Here is a 13,097-nt window from a genome sequence, read left to right as displayed (position 1 = left end):
GATCCCATTAGAATTGGTGGGGTCAGTATGAGGGCAAGTCATTAACATGGGGCAAGCACTAACTAGGGAGCATCTCTGGTGCCTACCTGCCCATGTCCATGGAAATTCGTCTGTTTGCTGCCCTTTGGGCATTGCTTGAGTCTGGCAATATTTCTCTCCATCCCCTGATCAAAGGGCTGATTAATACGGCAGTGTTTTAAAAAAAAAAAATAGCACACTTCAGGGTTGTCGGCTGCTTGCCTGGCTTAGATCCCACCAGTAGGACTCAGATATGCTTTTGTAGAAGCGGACATGCTTCCATTCACTTGGAATTCCAGGAGTCAAAGAAATTATGGATCCCAATGGAGCTAGAGGACTGGGAACCTCCAACTTAGGGAGTCCCTGTTCCCAGCTCCACCCTCCGGCTGCCACTTGCCTTGTAAAATGAGGTTTTCCTGGGCTTTCACAGGTCTTCCACTGAAGATATAGTGGAAGGCCAGCGGAATTTCAAAGAATTTTGGTGCCAATATTTCTTAGGTGTTTTGTATCATCACAATAGCAGTGTTCTCTAAATTACACCATGTAGATTACTGGAAAGTGACTGAAAGGACAGTGACCACTGTCATGTTGGATACTCCCAGATTGGTTTCGTACTGTTAGTACAGAATCTACGTTATATCCCCAAAAAGTTGCATTGCTCCAGATGAGTATGGTATAACAAAATGTAAGTAATTTACTTGCAATTTTAAATGAAGGGAATTCTTTGGTCGAATACTTACCTTTTGCGAGCTGCTCCATCAGAGGTGAGTTTCCTCTGATATTTCCAATGCGCAAAGCAAAGCATAAAAAGCTGGAGACTCATGACATCAGGTTCCTCTCATTTTGCATAGCACCCAAACTTCCAGCCCTGGAGGGGAGGATGGAGTACAAGCACATAAATGTAATTGTAATGAGGTCCCTCATTTTCCTGGGTCTCGGTTTGGCAGAGGCCAAAACATACAGGCACCCACAGCCTTAATGCCTGTGGCCAGGCTCCTCACATCAGGCACCTATAGGCAACAAAATGGTAAGCACATTTTTTTTGGAAACAGGGCTAGCAGTATGAGCATCGTGGCTGAATGCAGTTTTTGGACAGCATCCATTATGGCTACTGCAGGCCTCTCAGACTTGCAGCAGTGGTAAACTTTCATCCCCTGCTTTTGGGTGCAAGGCTCTTTCTAGGGGTGTTTCAATGCTGAGGGAGCAGGACAGCTATTGGAACAACCTGATCCCTCGGATAAAGGTGTGTCCAGGTCCCCTCAGCAGAGTTCACTTCAGGTGCACGTTGCCCAACTGTCAAAACACAATGGCCCAGAATTTTCCGTCTGCAGCGAAGCAAAGGTGCTCACTGCTGGCCCCAAAGAAAGCTGCCCACAGAGATCTCTGTGATGAGAAATTTGCCTTATTCGACGTGTAAGTGATTTCAGTGCGATATAGTGGGGATTCCCTAGTGCGCTCTGCTGTGATGTTAGTAAGCTGTCTAAGTAGCCAATCACATTGCAAAATTCTCACAGACAGGGAAGCAGGAAATGAGAACCCGCTATTATTCTGACTTTTTAAAAATGTTACAGAGAGCAAAACAAAAATTTGGGGCTCTCATATGGGGATAAGGTAGAACCTGAAGTATCATGAAGAAACATTAAAAAAACATTTTTTTAATGTTTCTTAAAAATTGTAACTTTTATCATAATGGAAAAATTTGACACGCCACAAAATTTAAATTAGTTTTTCAGGGCCATAACATTTTGTTCCGCAGTCAATATGCTGTTAAAACCCCAGTTACACCCAATCCAACAAGGCCTAACATTTACCGGGGTATTTAACAGCGATATTAGCGCGGAAAAGCCCAAGTTGTCATCAGTTTCACTGTTTTCTCTGATTATACTGATTGCCAGCTATGGGGTGGGGGGGGGGGGGCACAGCGCAGCCAGTGTCGGAGCAGTGAATGACTGACCACAACTTCAGCATTTCCACATTTAGATGCGCAATCGCTACATCTTGAAGTTTGCTGTTAGTTCGCTGTCTTTACCCACCGCAAATTCCGGCCCAATATGGTTAATACAAAATCCGAATGACTGGAGGCTGATATAAATACTGATGATTCATTCTTGGCAGTTTCTGAGTAAATTAACTGATTCAGATTCTCAGTAATGAGCTGCATATATTTATATAAGTAATCTGTGCTGTGTGTTGTCTTCCTACTCAATACACTAATGTGGAAAGGCAAATAAATGCACATTAGATGAAACAATGTCTGGCTTATTCTTCCAGTCAGACTATAGTTAGTTCCTGGTAATGGAAAATTCCTTTGCCAGCTCAAACATTCAAGCAATTATTAGTGAGGTGTAAGTAATCAGAATCTAAAAAAACACTGCAATGAGAACTTATATCACAGCTATATTACAGACTGCCAATCAAAATCATACAGGTACTTAATAAAATCCAGACAATTTAATTCAGTTATTTCCAGTTGTCAACTATGTTGGTATTAGCTACCTTCTTTGCAAGGTCAGATATAATACTGGTGCATTTTAAATAATACACTTTTACAAACAATTATAACAGAAATTATGAATCTTTTTAATATTTAATATAACAATATTCTTGAGCAGGCTTGTTGTTTTGGAAGAGGGGACAATAAATATTTTAAACAATGTCCTACTATTATCAGTTTACATATGGTTCGAAGTTACATTTTTAAGAGTTATGTGCAATAATATGGTACCAATTCAAACAGTTTATTTTTAACCTGCCTTGCCTGATGTTGTTTTACCTTTTAGCATGGAGTTGATTAAACTGGCATTGGACGGCCATTATATAAAGTCACAGACTTAATTAGGCAGTTAATTGGATCCATGGCTTACCGTAGTTGTCTTTATTCGCCCACCTGGCTGTGTGCAGGTCCAGCCTGATTTATTCATTAACAAATTGCAGCCTTCTCCTTCCAAACATGGAAGCATTTCACACCATTGTCTAGTCTTTACAATTCGTGCTGAAAAAGAAAGGATATGTATTATTCCTCTGAATGTTGCAATCACGCTCAAACACATATCCCAGCTCATTTATTTTGAAAGGATGTCCAAATCAGATGGTCAGATCTGGAGAGATACATACAAGGGCCAGTTAACTTTTGACTTTTCTCCCCACTCACATCATTGTGAACTTCTATTCCATGCAGTTTTTGAAACGGAGAGGATGAGTGCGGGATCTGCTATTAGACCTTTGTAAACATTGGGTGAACCGTTCTCGACACAGGCCCAGCAATGTCCCTTAATTGCAACCTCAAAAGAGAACCAGAATGCCACTAGCATTTCCACCATACCAATCCTCCTCGTGGCAACCCAAGGAAGGCTGCAAAATCAGTGTCAAATTCTTGGCAGTTTATGCTGTAGAGCCATGCCCATCAGGAACTAGGTTCAAATTGACCAAATGTATATCACTTCCTCCTGTAATATCTTGATTTAAATTGAAAATCCTGATAATAAGCTGAGTTGAGTATATATATATATATATACACACACACACTTGATGCTGACACTGGGTGAAATAGGAAGAGTTTAATTTCCCAGCATTAATATCCACATTGTGATGACCACAAACATTTTATGAAAATACTTACACTAATGGATCTCCTGTGATTTGTTTAGAGTTAGTATTAGGAAATAGTGGCTTGGATTTCACTCCCATTGGTGGGGTAGCAATGGAACATTACCTTCTGGCTACACGATACTGCCACTAACTCTCTGCAATTTCCTTCCAGGGCCTTCATTTGCAATGTAGAGTGAGTTTGGAGAGGTAATACCGCTCCCGATAGGAGGGAGAGAAAGACAGCTTATGGTGCAGCCTTTAAAAGATTGCAGCCAGGTAAAGGGGAGCATCATTTTTCTGTAAAAATGTCTGGAGCAGCAGCAGCCTGGGGGGACGAGGGCAGCTGGAAGTGCTCCAAGATTCTCAGATGCATCTCTGGCGATCCTTTTAGCAGAAAGCAGGGCCAGAAGAGCAAGTTTGTTAGGCACCGAGGGCAGAAAGTCTCCGGTGCAGGCTGTAGGGAGAGAGGTGCCAGAGGCATTCAGTGCAACTCCCACCACCCCAAGAACTGCTACAAAGGAAGAGGTTCAACCACCTCACAAGGGTAGCAATGGGAAGTCTAAGCACTCTCGCCAATGCACATCCTCTACCACTCTTTACCTCTCAAACTTTTTCATTCAGCGTCTGGGTGTCAGGGGAACTTGCCTCTGCAAAGTGCAGCCTCAGTAAGCATTCAATCATCTTTTCTGCTCAAAACCACTCTGCCTACTCGCACTGTTTGTCACAAAGTCTACTGCTAGTCTTCAAGGACACTTGATTTAACGGGACAATGCATCTCCACATCTTAGCATCTTGGGATGCTTGGGATGGGGGAGGTGTCAAAGCCACTCATACCCTTAACATTGGCTTCTCTCTCTCCAGAGGAAAAGATTGTTTACTACCAGTGCCAAAGACATAGGGGGAAAAATTGGGTCGCTTTGCGCCTCCCGTTAGCGCACTAAGAGGGCGCTAACAGAGCGCAAAGCAACTAGCGCCCGGGCATGGTGCCGCTCACGCCTCCTGAGAAATTCATCAGGAAGTTAGCGGCGGCGCTGAGCCGCCGGCGATGACGTCAGTGCTGTATGCAGCACCCCGGCCGCGATCTTTGGGAGCGCCCCCGACTTACTGCCGGACACTATGTCCGACGGGGTCAGGGGGGCCTACCTGAGGCCGGGGAGGCGCAATTTAAAGGCGAGGTGCGGGGCGGCCATTTTTGTTGCTGGCCACCTGCCAGCACCTGCCTGCGCTCCCATCCCCAGCCTACTGAACGCCCCCCCCCACCCCGGCGGAGTGCCGGCTGTGCTCCAAGAGCCCGGCACTTCTCGAGTGCCGGGCTCTTTTGCCTGCACTCCCAATCCCTGGGGGCCCAGCTGGGCCCCGGGTCGCGCTGCGCAAGGCCCCTCCCCTTAAAGAAGGGGAGGAAGGCCTGCAATACTGAGGCACATAACACCGCAATATTGACTCGCAGCGCCGGCACTCCGCTTCGCTCTTGGGGTGCAACCACTCAAGTTCCGGCGTGGGGGTGCTAAACCGGCGAAGTTGGCACTACTCAATTTTTAGCCCATACAGTCAGGGGAGGAGCAGCAGCAGCAATGAAAACCCCTAGCACACGTGAAGAGGCATTATAAATTGTATGCAGACAGATACATGGTGAATTGTCACATAATCAAAACATCATTGCAGCTTACTGAGTATCTGGCACTGACATACAAGATAAGGCAATTGGTGTTACACACTAACTGGACATTAATAGAATGAAAACTTTTCCTATTCATAAAATTGGGTGGTGTTGACATACGAGGCTTTGAGTACCAAATGTATTCTGTCATTTGTTCCTTGCAACTGTGAGAACCCTTCCAATCTGTAGAGCTAGATAGCACTTCCTCAGTTTGTTTGAATAGATCATTAGTGACCTTCTTGATCTACCTGGCATTGCTCATGGTGAGTTTGAGTAAGAGATTATGCTGACGCACAGATGGGTGGAAGTGATAATGGATGCACATCAGAATTGCAAGAATTTGGAAAGAAGGTTATAAGGGATGTAAAAAAAATCAAAAATGCATTTAATAGAGACAGACTTCGGAAAACAAAGCAAAAATATGAAACAAAACCGAAGAAAATTATCCAACATTAAAAGAGCAAACAGGAAACCGGCCTGACATAAGATAGGGCACAATTATGCACTGGAAGGTTTGAGTCTGTGGTTGCACATATCAGATCAGGTAACACCAGAAAGATCCACTATGCACCGAATAATATATTAAAATCCTTGAGTCTATAACACGTTGTGTACCATTGTAATAGTAATGCCTGCTAATCTGGCTTCCTCCAGAGATGGTGCTACAGCCTCTAAAAATAATTACTACAAGATTTCCAATTATTCTAACTTGAATGTGAAGAAAATTCATTTGCGTCCACCGGGAAGAAGAACATAAAAATCTGCCAGAAGGCTTAAAAATAAGAAACTGCAGAGACGTTCAAATATGAAACATCCCAAAACGGTGCAGGTTCAGATTGCGCAGTCGGGAATCATGCATGGTAATAAGCCACAATCTAAGGAGAAAATGGGCCAGAAAGTTCAAAAAAGGAAGGCCCAACAGAGAATTCAGTCCCAACGTGTAGCCTCAGGCTTCTGAGAAACAAAGAGGTCTCCAAATGTCAAAAATTAAGAGATTCAAAGTCAAAATGGATGATTTTACAGGCAAATTTAATCATTTGGCCCAGAAATTCGGGTCCCAACGCATGAGTACGCACGGGGTACTCACCCGTAAGCCCAATGGAAGTACCGGTTTCCTGCATGCACTGCACATGCGCGGGAAACCGGCACTTCCATTCCCCTGAAAGAAGGGGTTAAGAGGTGGAACGCGTGCGCGGGAGAGGCAGCGCATGCGCATCGAACTTACGTTTTTTTTCCAGGTTTCTCCGGGAAGGTAAGTCTCCAGAAGTTAGACATGTAAACAGCAGTCGCAAGGCCTGCTTTTAACAAGGTAAGTGGTGAATTAATTAAAATTAAAACATTTTTTCCATAGGTTTATTATTTTTAAATACTTTAAAGAAAGGTAAGTTTATTTTTAACCCCATTAGAAAATGTAGTTAATTTTTTCAGAAATTTAAATTATTGTTTAAAATTGTTATTTCATGTAATTTATAGTTTATTTTAAAAACGTGATTTAAAAAAAAAATGATTTGAGGTTTTAGTGATGTTTTGGGGCTTACAGTATTTATAGGTTTGACAGCTCTTCCTGTCAAACTTATGAATGAAGCATTCCCTGCTATGGCCCACGTGATCCCAGGGGACGCATCGAACTAACTGCGCCCCTGGGATACGCAAGCACTGCGCGCCGGCAGTTAGAGGAGGCCCAGGATCGCAATTCCACGGGGGCCCACAGCTCAACGGCGCGCTCGGTAAGTGCAGGTCGGAGGCTTGCACCTGTGGGAAGCCTCCGACCCGAATTTCTGGGCCAATGTTGTACACTATGTAATTTATTTGTTATGTTAGAAAATTTACTTTGAGCATTAAATGTTTGCTTACTGAGAAAACAAATACAACAGCTAAGCTTTTACAAAAAAGTATTTACAGCAATTTTATTGGCTCCACTTCACATCTCTTTTGTTGATTTATTCCGTTACATGCTCAGCAGATCTTAATTAATAATTTTCATTCCCAGTTTTTACATTTTAATTGCAGATTGTCAACCTGTACATTGTCTGTTGTAGTTTGTTGCAGGTTTCTGAAAATGAAATTTCAGCCAATACGTGCAAGTGTGACAGATAAACTAATTTGCATATAGGCAATATGTTGCCCAAAGTGGTGGGATAAAAAAAGTCTATCTATTGGAAGATCTCCCCTGGTGTTGCTCACAGTGATACAGAGGATATGAGTCCAGATTTTGCTCTCAGGGGCAAAGGAATGGCGCTCGCCATTCACCTTGCTGACAGCTTTTTGCAGGTTGCCAGCGGAGATTTCCACTAATCCTGCATCTTTTCCAGCATGGTCCCCTCTACAGGGGATCTGTGGTGTGTGAGAGCCATATGAACATACATACGAATTAGGAGCAAGAGTGGGCCACTTGGCCCTTCGAGCCTGCGCCGCCATTCAATAAGATCATGGCTGATCTGATTACTCCACGTTCCTGCCTACCCCCGATAACTTCTCACTCCCTTGCTTACCAAGAATCTATCTAGCTCTGCCTTAAAAATATTCAAAGACTCTGCTTCCACCACCCTCTGAGGAAGAGAGTTCCAAAGACTCACGAACCCTCTGTGAGAAAAAAATTCTCCTCATCTCTGTCTTAAATGGGCGATCCCTTATTTTTAAACAGTGACCCCTAGTTCTAGATTCTCCCACACGAGGAAACATCCTCTCCACATCCATCCTGTCCAGACCGCTCAGGATCTTATATGTCTCAATTAAGTCAACTCTTATTCTTCTAAACTCCAAGGTCATTATACCTCTTTCGGCACTGGATCCAGTTCATCGGGGCAAGACGGCTGGCAGTGACCGCTTCAGCTATCTGCTCCCACTGCCTTCTTACAGTGAGTCTGGAGGGCCTCCTGGCCCCCTGTGAGTAGACGACCTGTCCCTTCCATTCTGCTCCCTGCACTAAGGCCTCCAGTGCTGCCTAGCCTGTCCAACCTTTCCTCATAAGACAACCCGCTCATTCCAGGTAATCGTCTCGTAAACCTTCTCTGAACTGCTTCCAATGCATTTACATCCTTCCTTAAATAAGGAGACCAATACTGTCACAGTACTCCAGATGTGGTCTCACCAATGCCCTGTATAACTGAAGCATAACCTCCCTACTTTTGTATTCAAGTCCCCTTGCAATAAACAATAACATTCTATTAGCTTTCCTAATTACTTGCTGTACCTGCATAATAACCTTTAGTGATTCATGCACTAGGACACCCAGATCCCTCTGCAGCTCAGAGCTCTGCATCTCTCACCATTTAGATAATATGCTTCTTTTTTATTCTTCCTGCCAAAATGGACAACTTCACATTTTCCCACATTATACTTCATTTGCCAGATCTTTGCCCACTCACTTAACTTATCTATATCCTTGTGATGCATCGTGTATTCTTGTTGTCTGGACATTGTGTTACAGTGGCTGAGCAAAAAAATTGGGCTTAAAAATTCGAGCAGTGGCGCAGGAAGCACGGACATTCGTGCTGCCTACTAATGAACATTATTGATGCGTGCAGCCCAGCGATGAGAGTGCTGCTGAATGGCTGAGCGCTCAGCAGGGGGCCCAAGTTCATGCAAGGCTAGCTCTATTTAAAGTTAGCCTTCACTTTTAAATGCAGTCTGCACCTCTTAAAGCAGAGGTGCATTCTGCATTCAGCACCTCATTGAACTGGTTGTCAAGGCAACGGTCAGGCAGTTATGGCTCAACAGGGCAGAGAAAGGGCACCTAGGTTCTCAGATGCAGCACTGGAGAGGCCTTAGTGCAGGGGGCAGAATGGAAGGGACAGGTCGTCTACCCGCAGGGGACCAGGAGGCCCTCCAGACTCACTGTAAGAAGGCAGTGGGAGCAGATAGCTGAAGCGGTCACTGCCAGCTGTCTTGCCCCGATGAACTGGATCCAGTGCCGAAAGAGGTATAATGACCTCACATGAGTGGTCAAGGTCAGTGAATGCATTTTCAAAAGCCGTTTCCCAACAACTGCATCCCTAACCTCACACACTGCTCGTGCACCACTCACCTACAAACAATCTCTATTAAACACGATTCATATCTCACATTCATAGCTTCACCTCACCCTCGTACACTTAACACTGCTGCACGCCTCACACACACCTCACACCTTGTACACACTGCCATCTATTCAACCATCACTGGCACATCACCCAAACACATTGCACCACATTCACTAACAAATTTCCCTTTCTCTTGCAGGGCAAAATGGCGTATAACAGGAGACAGTAGCAGCTAATCGGAGGGGGACAGGCATGGCTGCATATCCTGACTCAGCTGGAAGAGATTGTGCTTGACATTATTGCAGGGGCCGTCACTGAGGCCGTGGTGATCATCGAGGCTGAAACCATTGAAGGTGTTGGTATGCTCATAGCTAATCCTCCTTCTCACATCCCACTTCCCCCTCATCCCTCAGTCTCTTCTCACTTACAAGCTGCTGATGGTGTAAGCATACACACCTTGCTTTCCTCCCCTCTGCTCACCACAACCCTGCCTTGTGTCTTTCTTTTTTCAGACACCCAAGAACTGCATGCTTCCCAGCCAGTGCAGGAAGAGGCAGAGGAGAGTGATGGAGAAGAAGAAACACCATCACTCGATCTGACACTCGCAGACACCAGCTCAGAAACTGGCACTGCGTATACTTAAGGGTAGTGTAGGGCTTTGCACAGAGTTTGGAGCCCATGATTGCCAGGATGCTGGGTGTGATGGGCAATGTCTCAGCTTCCAGTGCAGCACAAGCGGAAACGACCCAACGTCTGAGTGCTGCAGTGGAAGCTCAGACTGAAGTCATGCAGGCTCAGCTTGCTGCTATCATGGCTGCGTTTACCAGAGTGGAAAGGGGCTTGCAGGGTGTCACAGCAGTCCAGCAACCTGTCCTCCAACAGATTACTAGGATTGCTGAGGCGCCACCCCGGGGGAGTGGCAGTGACTCATACGTCCACCACTGCCACTCCGCCAGTGGCCTTGTTGTTGCCCGTCAGTCAGCCAGCCCAGACTACTGCCGTCCATGCCGAGGTGGGGCAGTCTACAGCCGGGCCATCTAGGCTGAGAGCTGCTCGAGGTTGTCCTGCAAGGCCATCTGCAGTCTCCCCCACTGAAAGTCAGCAGACTTCCACCAGCCACGCTGCAGCCACTGGGGTCGCCCTTTGTAGGAGCACTAGGATAGGCAAAGGGACACGGAGGACAGGCACTAAGGGAATGCACAAGGTTGATTAGTTCACTTTGTTATGTAGTATTGGATTGAATGACTTATAAATGTGGTTTGGAATGTTTCTTTTGTGGTGGCTTTCATTTCAGCATTGTGGCCAAGAGGACGCGGTGATGTTTCGTGACAGAAGGATAGTAAGGTGGGGATGTGCTGAGCAACAGAGATCTAGGGGTTCAGTCAGGGAAACCCAAGTCTGACGATGCACTCACAGACAGCCCGCCCGAATGTGAATGTGCTGATGCCTCCTTCCTTCCTCCTCCTCCTATTCCTCCTCCTGAGATGGTCACAGAACCAGTGGTGGCAAGGGCTGTGCCCTCATGATGGCCAGGTTGTGGAGGATGCAGAAAACCACCATAAATTGGGACACCCGCTCCGGCGAGTACTGGAGAGCTCCTCCTGAGTGGTCAAGGCAGCGGAACCGTTGGTTGAGCACCCCGATGGTCTGCTCGATGATATTCCTCGTGGCAGCATTGCTCTCATTATATGAGTGCTGGCCACAGGTGGTGAGGTTACGGAGGGGAGTCATCAGCTCGGTGTAGAGCAGATAGCCCTGGTCACCGAACAGCCACCCTTGGGTTCGACGTGGTGGCTGGAAGATTGCTGGCACAGCGGACTGGCGCAGGATGAGGGCATCATCGCACACCAACTGGACATTAAGTGAGTGGTACCCTTTGCGATTACGGAACATCTTACCATTGAGATGCGAAGCCCGCAAAGCCACGTGTGTACAGTCGATGGTGCCCTGCACCATGGGTAAGCCCGATATCCTCGCAAAGCCACGTGCGCACTCCTCCTGTTCTCTCTGTTTAGATAGAAGACAATGCAGTCCCCTCTCTTAGGGTACAGAGCCTCTGTGACCTCCCAGATACAGCAATGGATGGTGAACTGCAAGATGTTTGCTATGTCACCTGTTCCACCCTGGAAGGATCTGCTGGTGAAAAAATTCAGGGCCCTGGTCACCTTGAGGGCCATCATTGTCACCCTGCTCTGAGGCTGCAGGTTTGGTTCCAAAAAGTGGTAGAGTTCTGTGACCATCTCCTTGGTGAAGCGGAGCCCCCGAGCACACTGCTCCTGGCTTAGGTGCAGGTAGAACTGCTCCCTGAAGACCCTTGGTGGGTAAGACCTCCTGCTGAGAGCCCTCCTCCCCCTCCTCCTTCCCCCACTGTGAGCAGCTTGTCTTCTTTGATGCCTCTGCTCCATCTCACTGTCATGCTGCAGCACAAGGTGGACTGCAACTGGAGCCCCCGTGACTGGGAGCCAGTGGTGTACTCTGAGGTCATCCAGTAGCAGCCAACGCCTTCCCAATGTCCAGCAGCACTCCCTGCACACTTCAACAACATCATAAATGTCTTCCAGCAACCCAGTACTCCTATAATCTCTGCAAGAGTCAGTACAAGAGAAATAATCAACTTACCTGCAAGTTGAATGTATTCCTTTAAGTAGCACTGATGGTGGGTCCTTCACGCAGCTGAACACATGTTCAGTTGTGATGTGTTTAGGAGAGGGCATTGAATGAAGCGCGACGTCGAAAGTGGCAGGTTGTGCATTAAATCAGCGTTACACGCTGACTGATATCACGATCTGCGTACTCTGCATAATGCCGGCGCAAGCACATACCACCCGCGCTAGCGCCCTCATCAAGATAGTGAACAGAGTGGGCCACGCCAGAAGCGAGGCGATGCCATTTAAAAAATTTTTTTGCAGCCATTGTGTTTTAATCGCATGGTATTCTGGGAAGTTTACCAATGCTTTGGGGGATTGAATTTCATGACTGTCCATTTTTCTCAAACTATAATTAAGTAGCCCTGATTTTATTCTGCATTCCGTTATCCACATATTCAATGTTATCTCTTACTTTTTTAAAGGCCAACATAAACAGCAAACTATACCAGGTTGGAGGTAGGTACCTGTTATTCAGCAGCACTGAGGAGTGGTTTCCTGTGTTTCGGTAGCATTTGGAGATGTGGGCCAGGGGTTTTACAGTATTGAGGAGGGGTGCTCAGAGTGTGCAATACTACGGAAGGGTGGAGCAGGTTCTGACAGCACCTGGAGGAGGTTCTGAAAGCACCAGCGAGGGGAGTCACGGGTTCTGACTGGGGTAGAAGGGACAGGGTCCCAGTGTCTGGCAGCCATGGGAGGGCTATGCCAGCTCCTGGCAGCATGGAAGGTGGGGTCTCAGCATGTGGAAACACCAAGGAGGGAGTCATGGATTCTGACAGTACTATGAGGGAAGAGTCTTAGCTTCTGGCACGACTGTAGTTTTGCGCCCCGAGATGTGATAACATTTAGGAGGAATTACCAGGGTCTGGGGTGCCTGGGTTGTGGCAGCGCTGGAGAGTAAAGGGAGGATACCAGGATCTGACAGGTCTGAAGGCTATGGGAGGAATCTGGGATCTGGCAGCACAAGGGGGGGTACTCCAGATTTGAAAGGGGTATGTGGGGTATAGCAACACTGGAGAGTTCAAACGATTGGTGGCATTAAAGAAGGGGCCTCGCAGAGTCTAGTTGCACGAGGGGATTTGGGGTCTGGTCGCAATGGGAGAAGTCTCTTCATCTGACAGCACTGGGAGAGGTGGACCAATAATTACAACTCCAACCCTCCCAGAG

General features: G+C 46.6%; 1 protein-coding gene across 3 annotated transcripts in view; it reads right to left on the bottom strand.

Annotated features, from left to right (window-relative positions):
- Positions 1-13,097, bottom strand: part of tafa5a (TAFA chemokine like family member 5a) — an 849,608-nt gene that overhangs the window by 147,222 nt on the left and 689,289 nt on the right. For 2 of the 3 annotated variants that reach the window (XM_086010303.1, XM_086010301.1), the window contains exon 3: positions 2,883-3,010. In XM_086010303.1, the coding sequence (XP_085866429.1) occupies positions 2,883-3,010 (128 nt within the window). Of the gene's footprint in view, positions 1-2,007; positions 3,011-13,097 lie in introns of those variants that run through there. The other variant, XM_086010302.1, reaches the window with a different exon arrangement.

The sequence above is a fragment of the Somniosus microcephalus genome, chromosome 17 (assembly GCF_052327205.1).
Source record: "Somniosus microcephalus isolate GS21.2 chromosome 17, FLI_Smic_1.0, whole genome shotgun sequence".
In the NCBI taxonomy this organism is placed as follows: Eukaryota; Metazoa; Chordata; class Chondrichthyes; order Squaliformes; family Somniosidae; genus Somniosus; species Somniosus microcephalus.
Note: the sequence above shows the minus strand (reverse complement) of the source record. Positions and strands in the feature narration are given on the sequence as shown.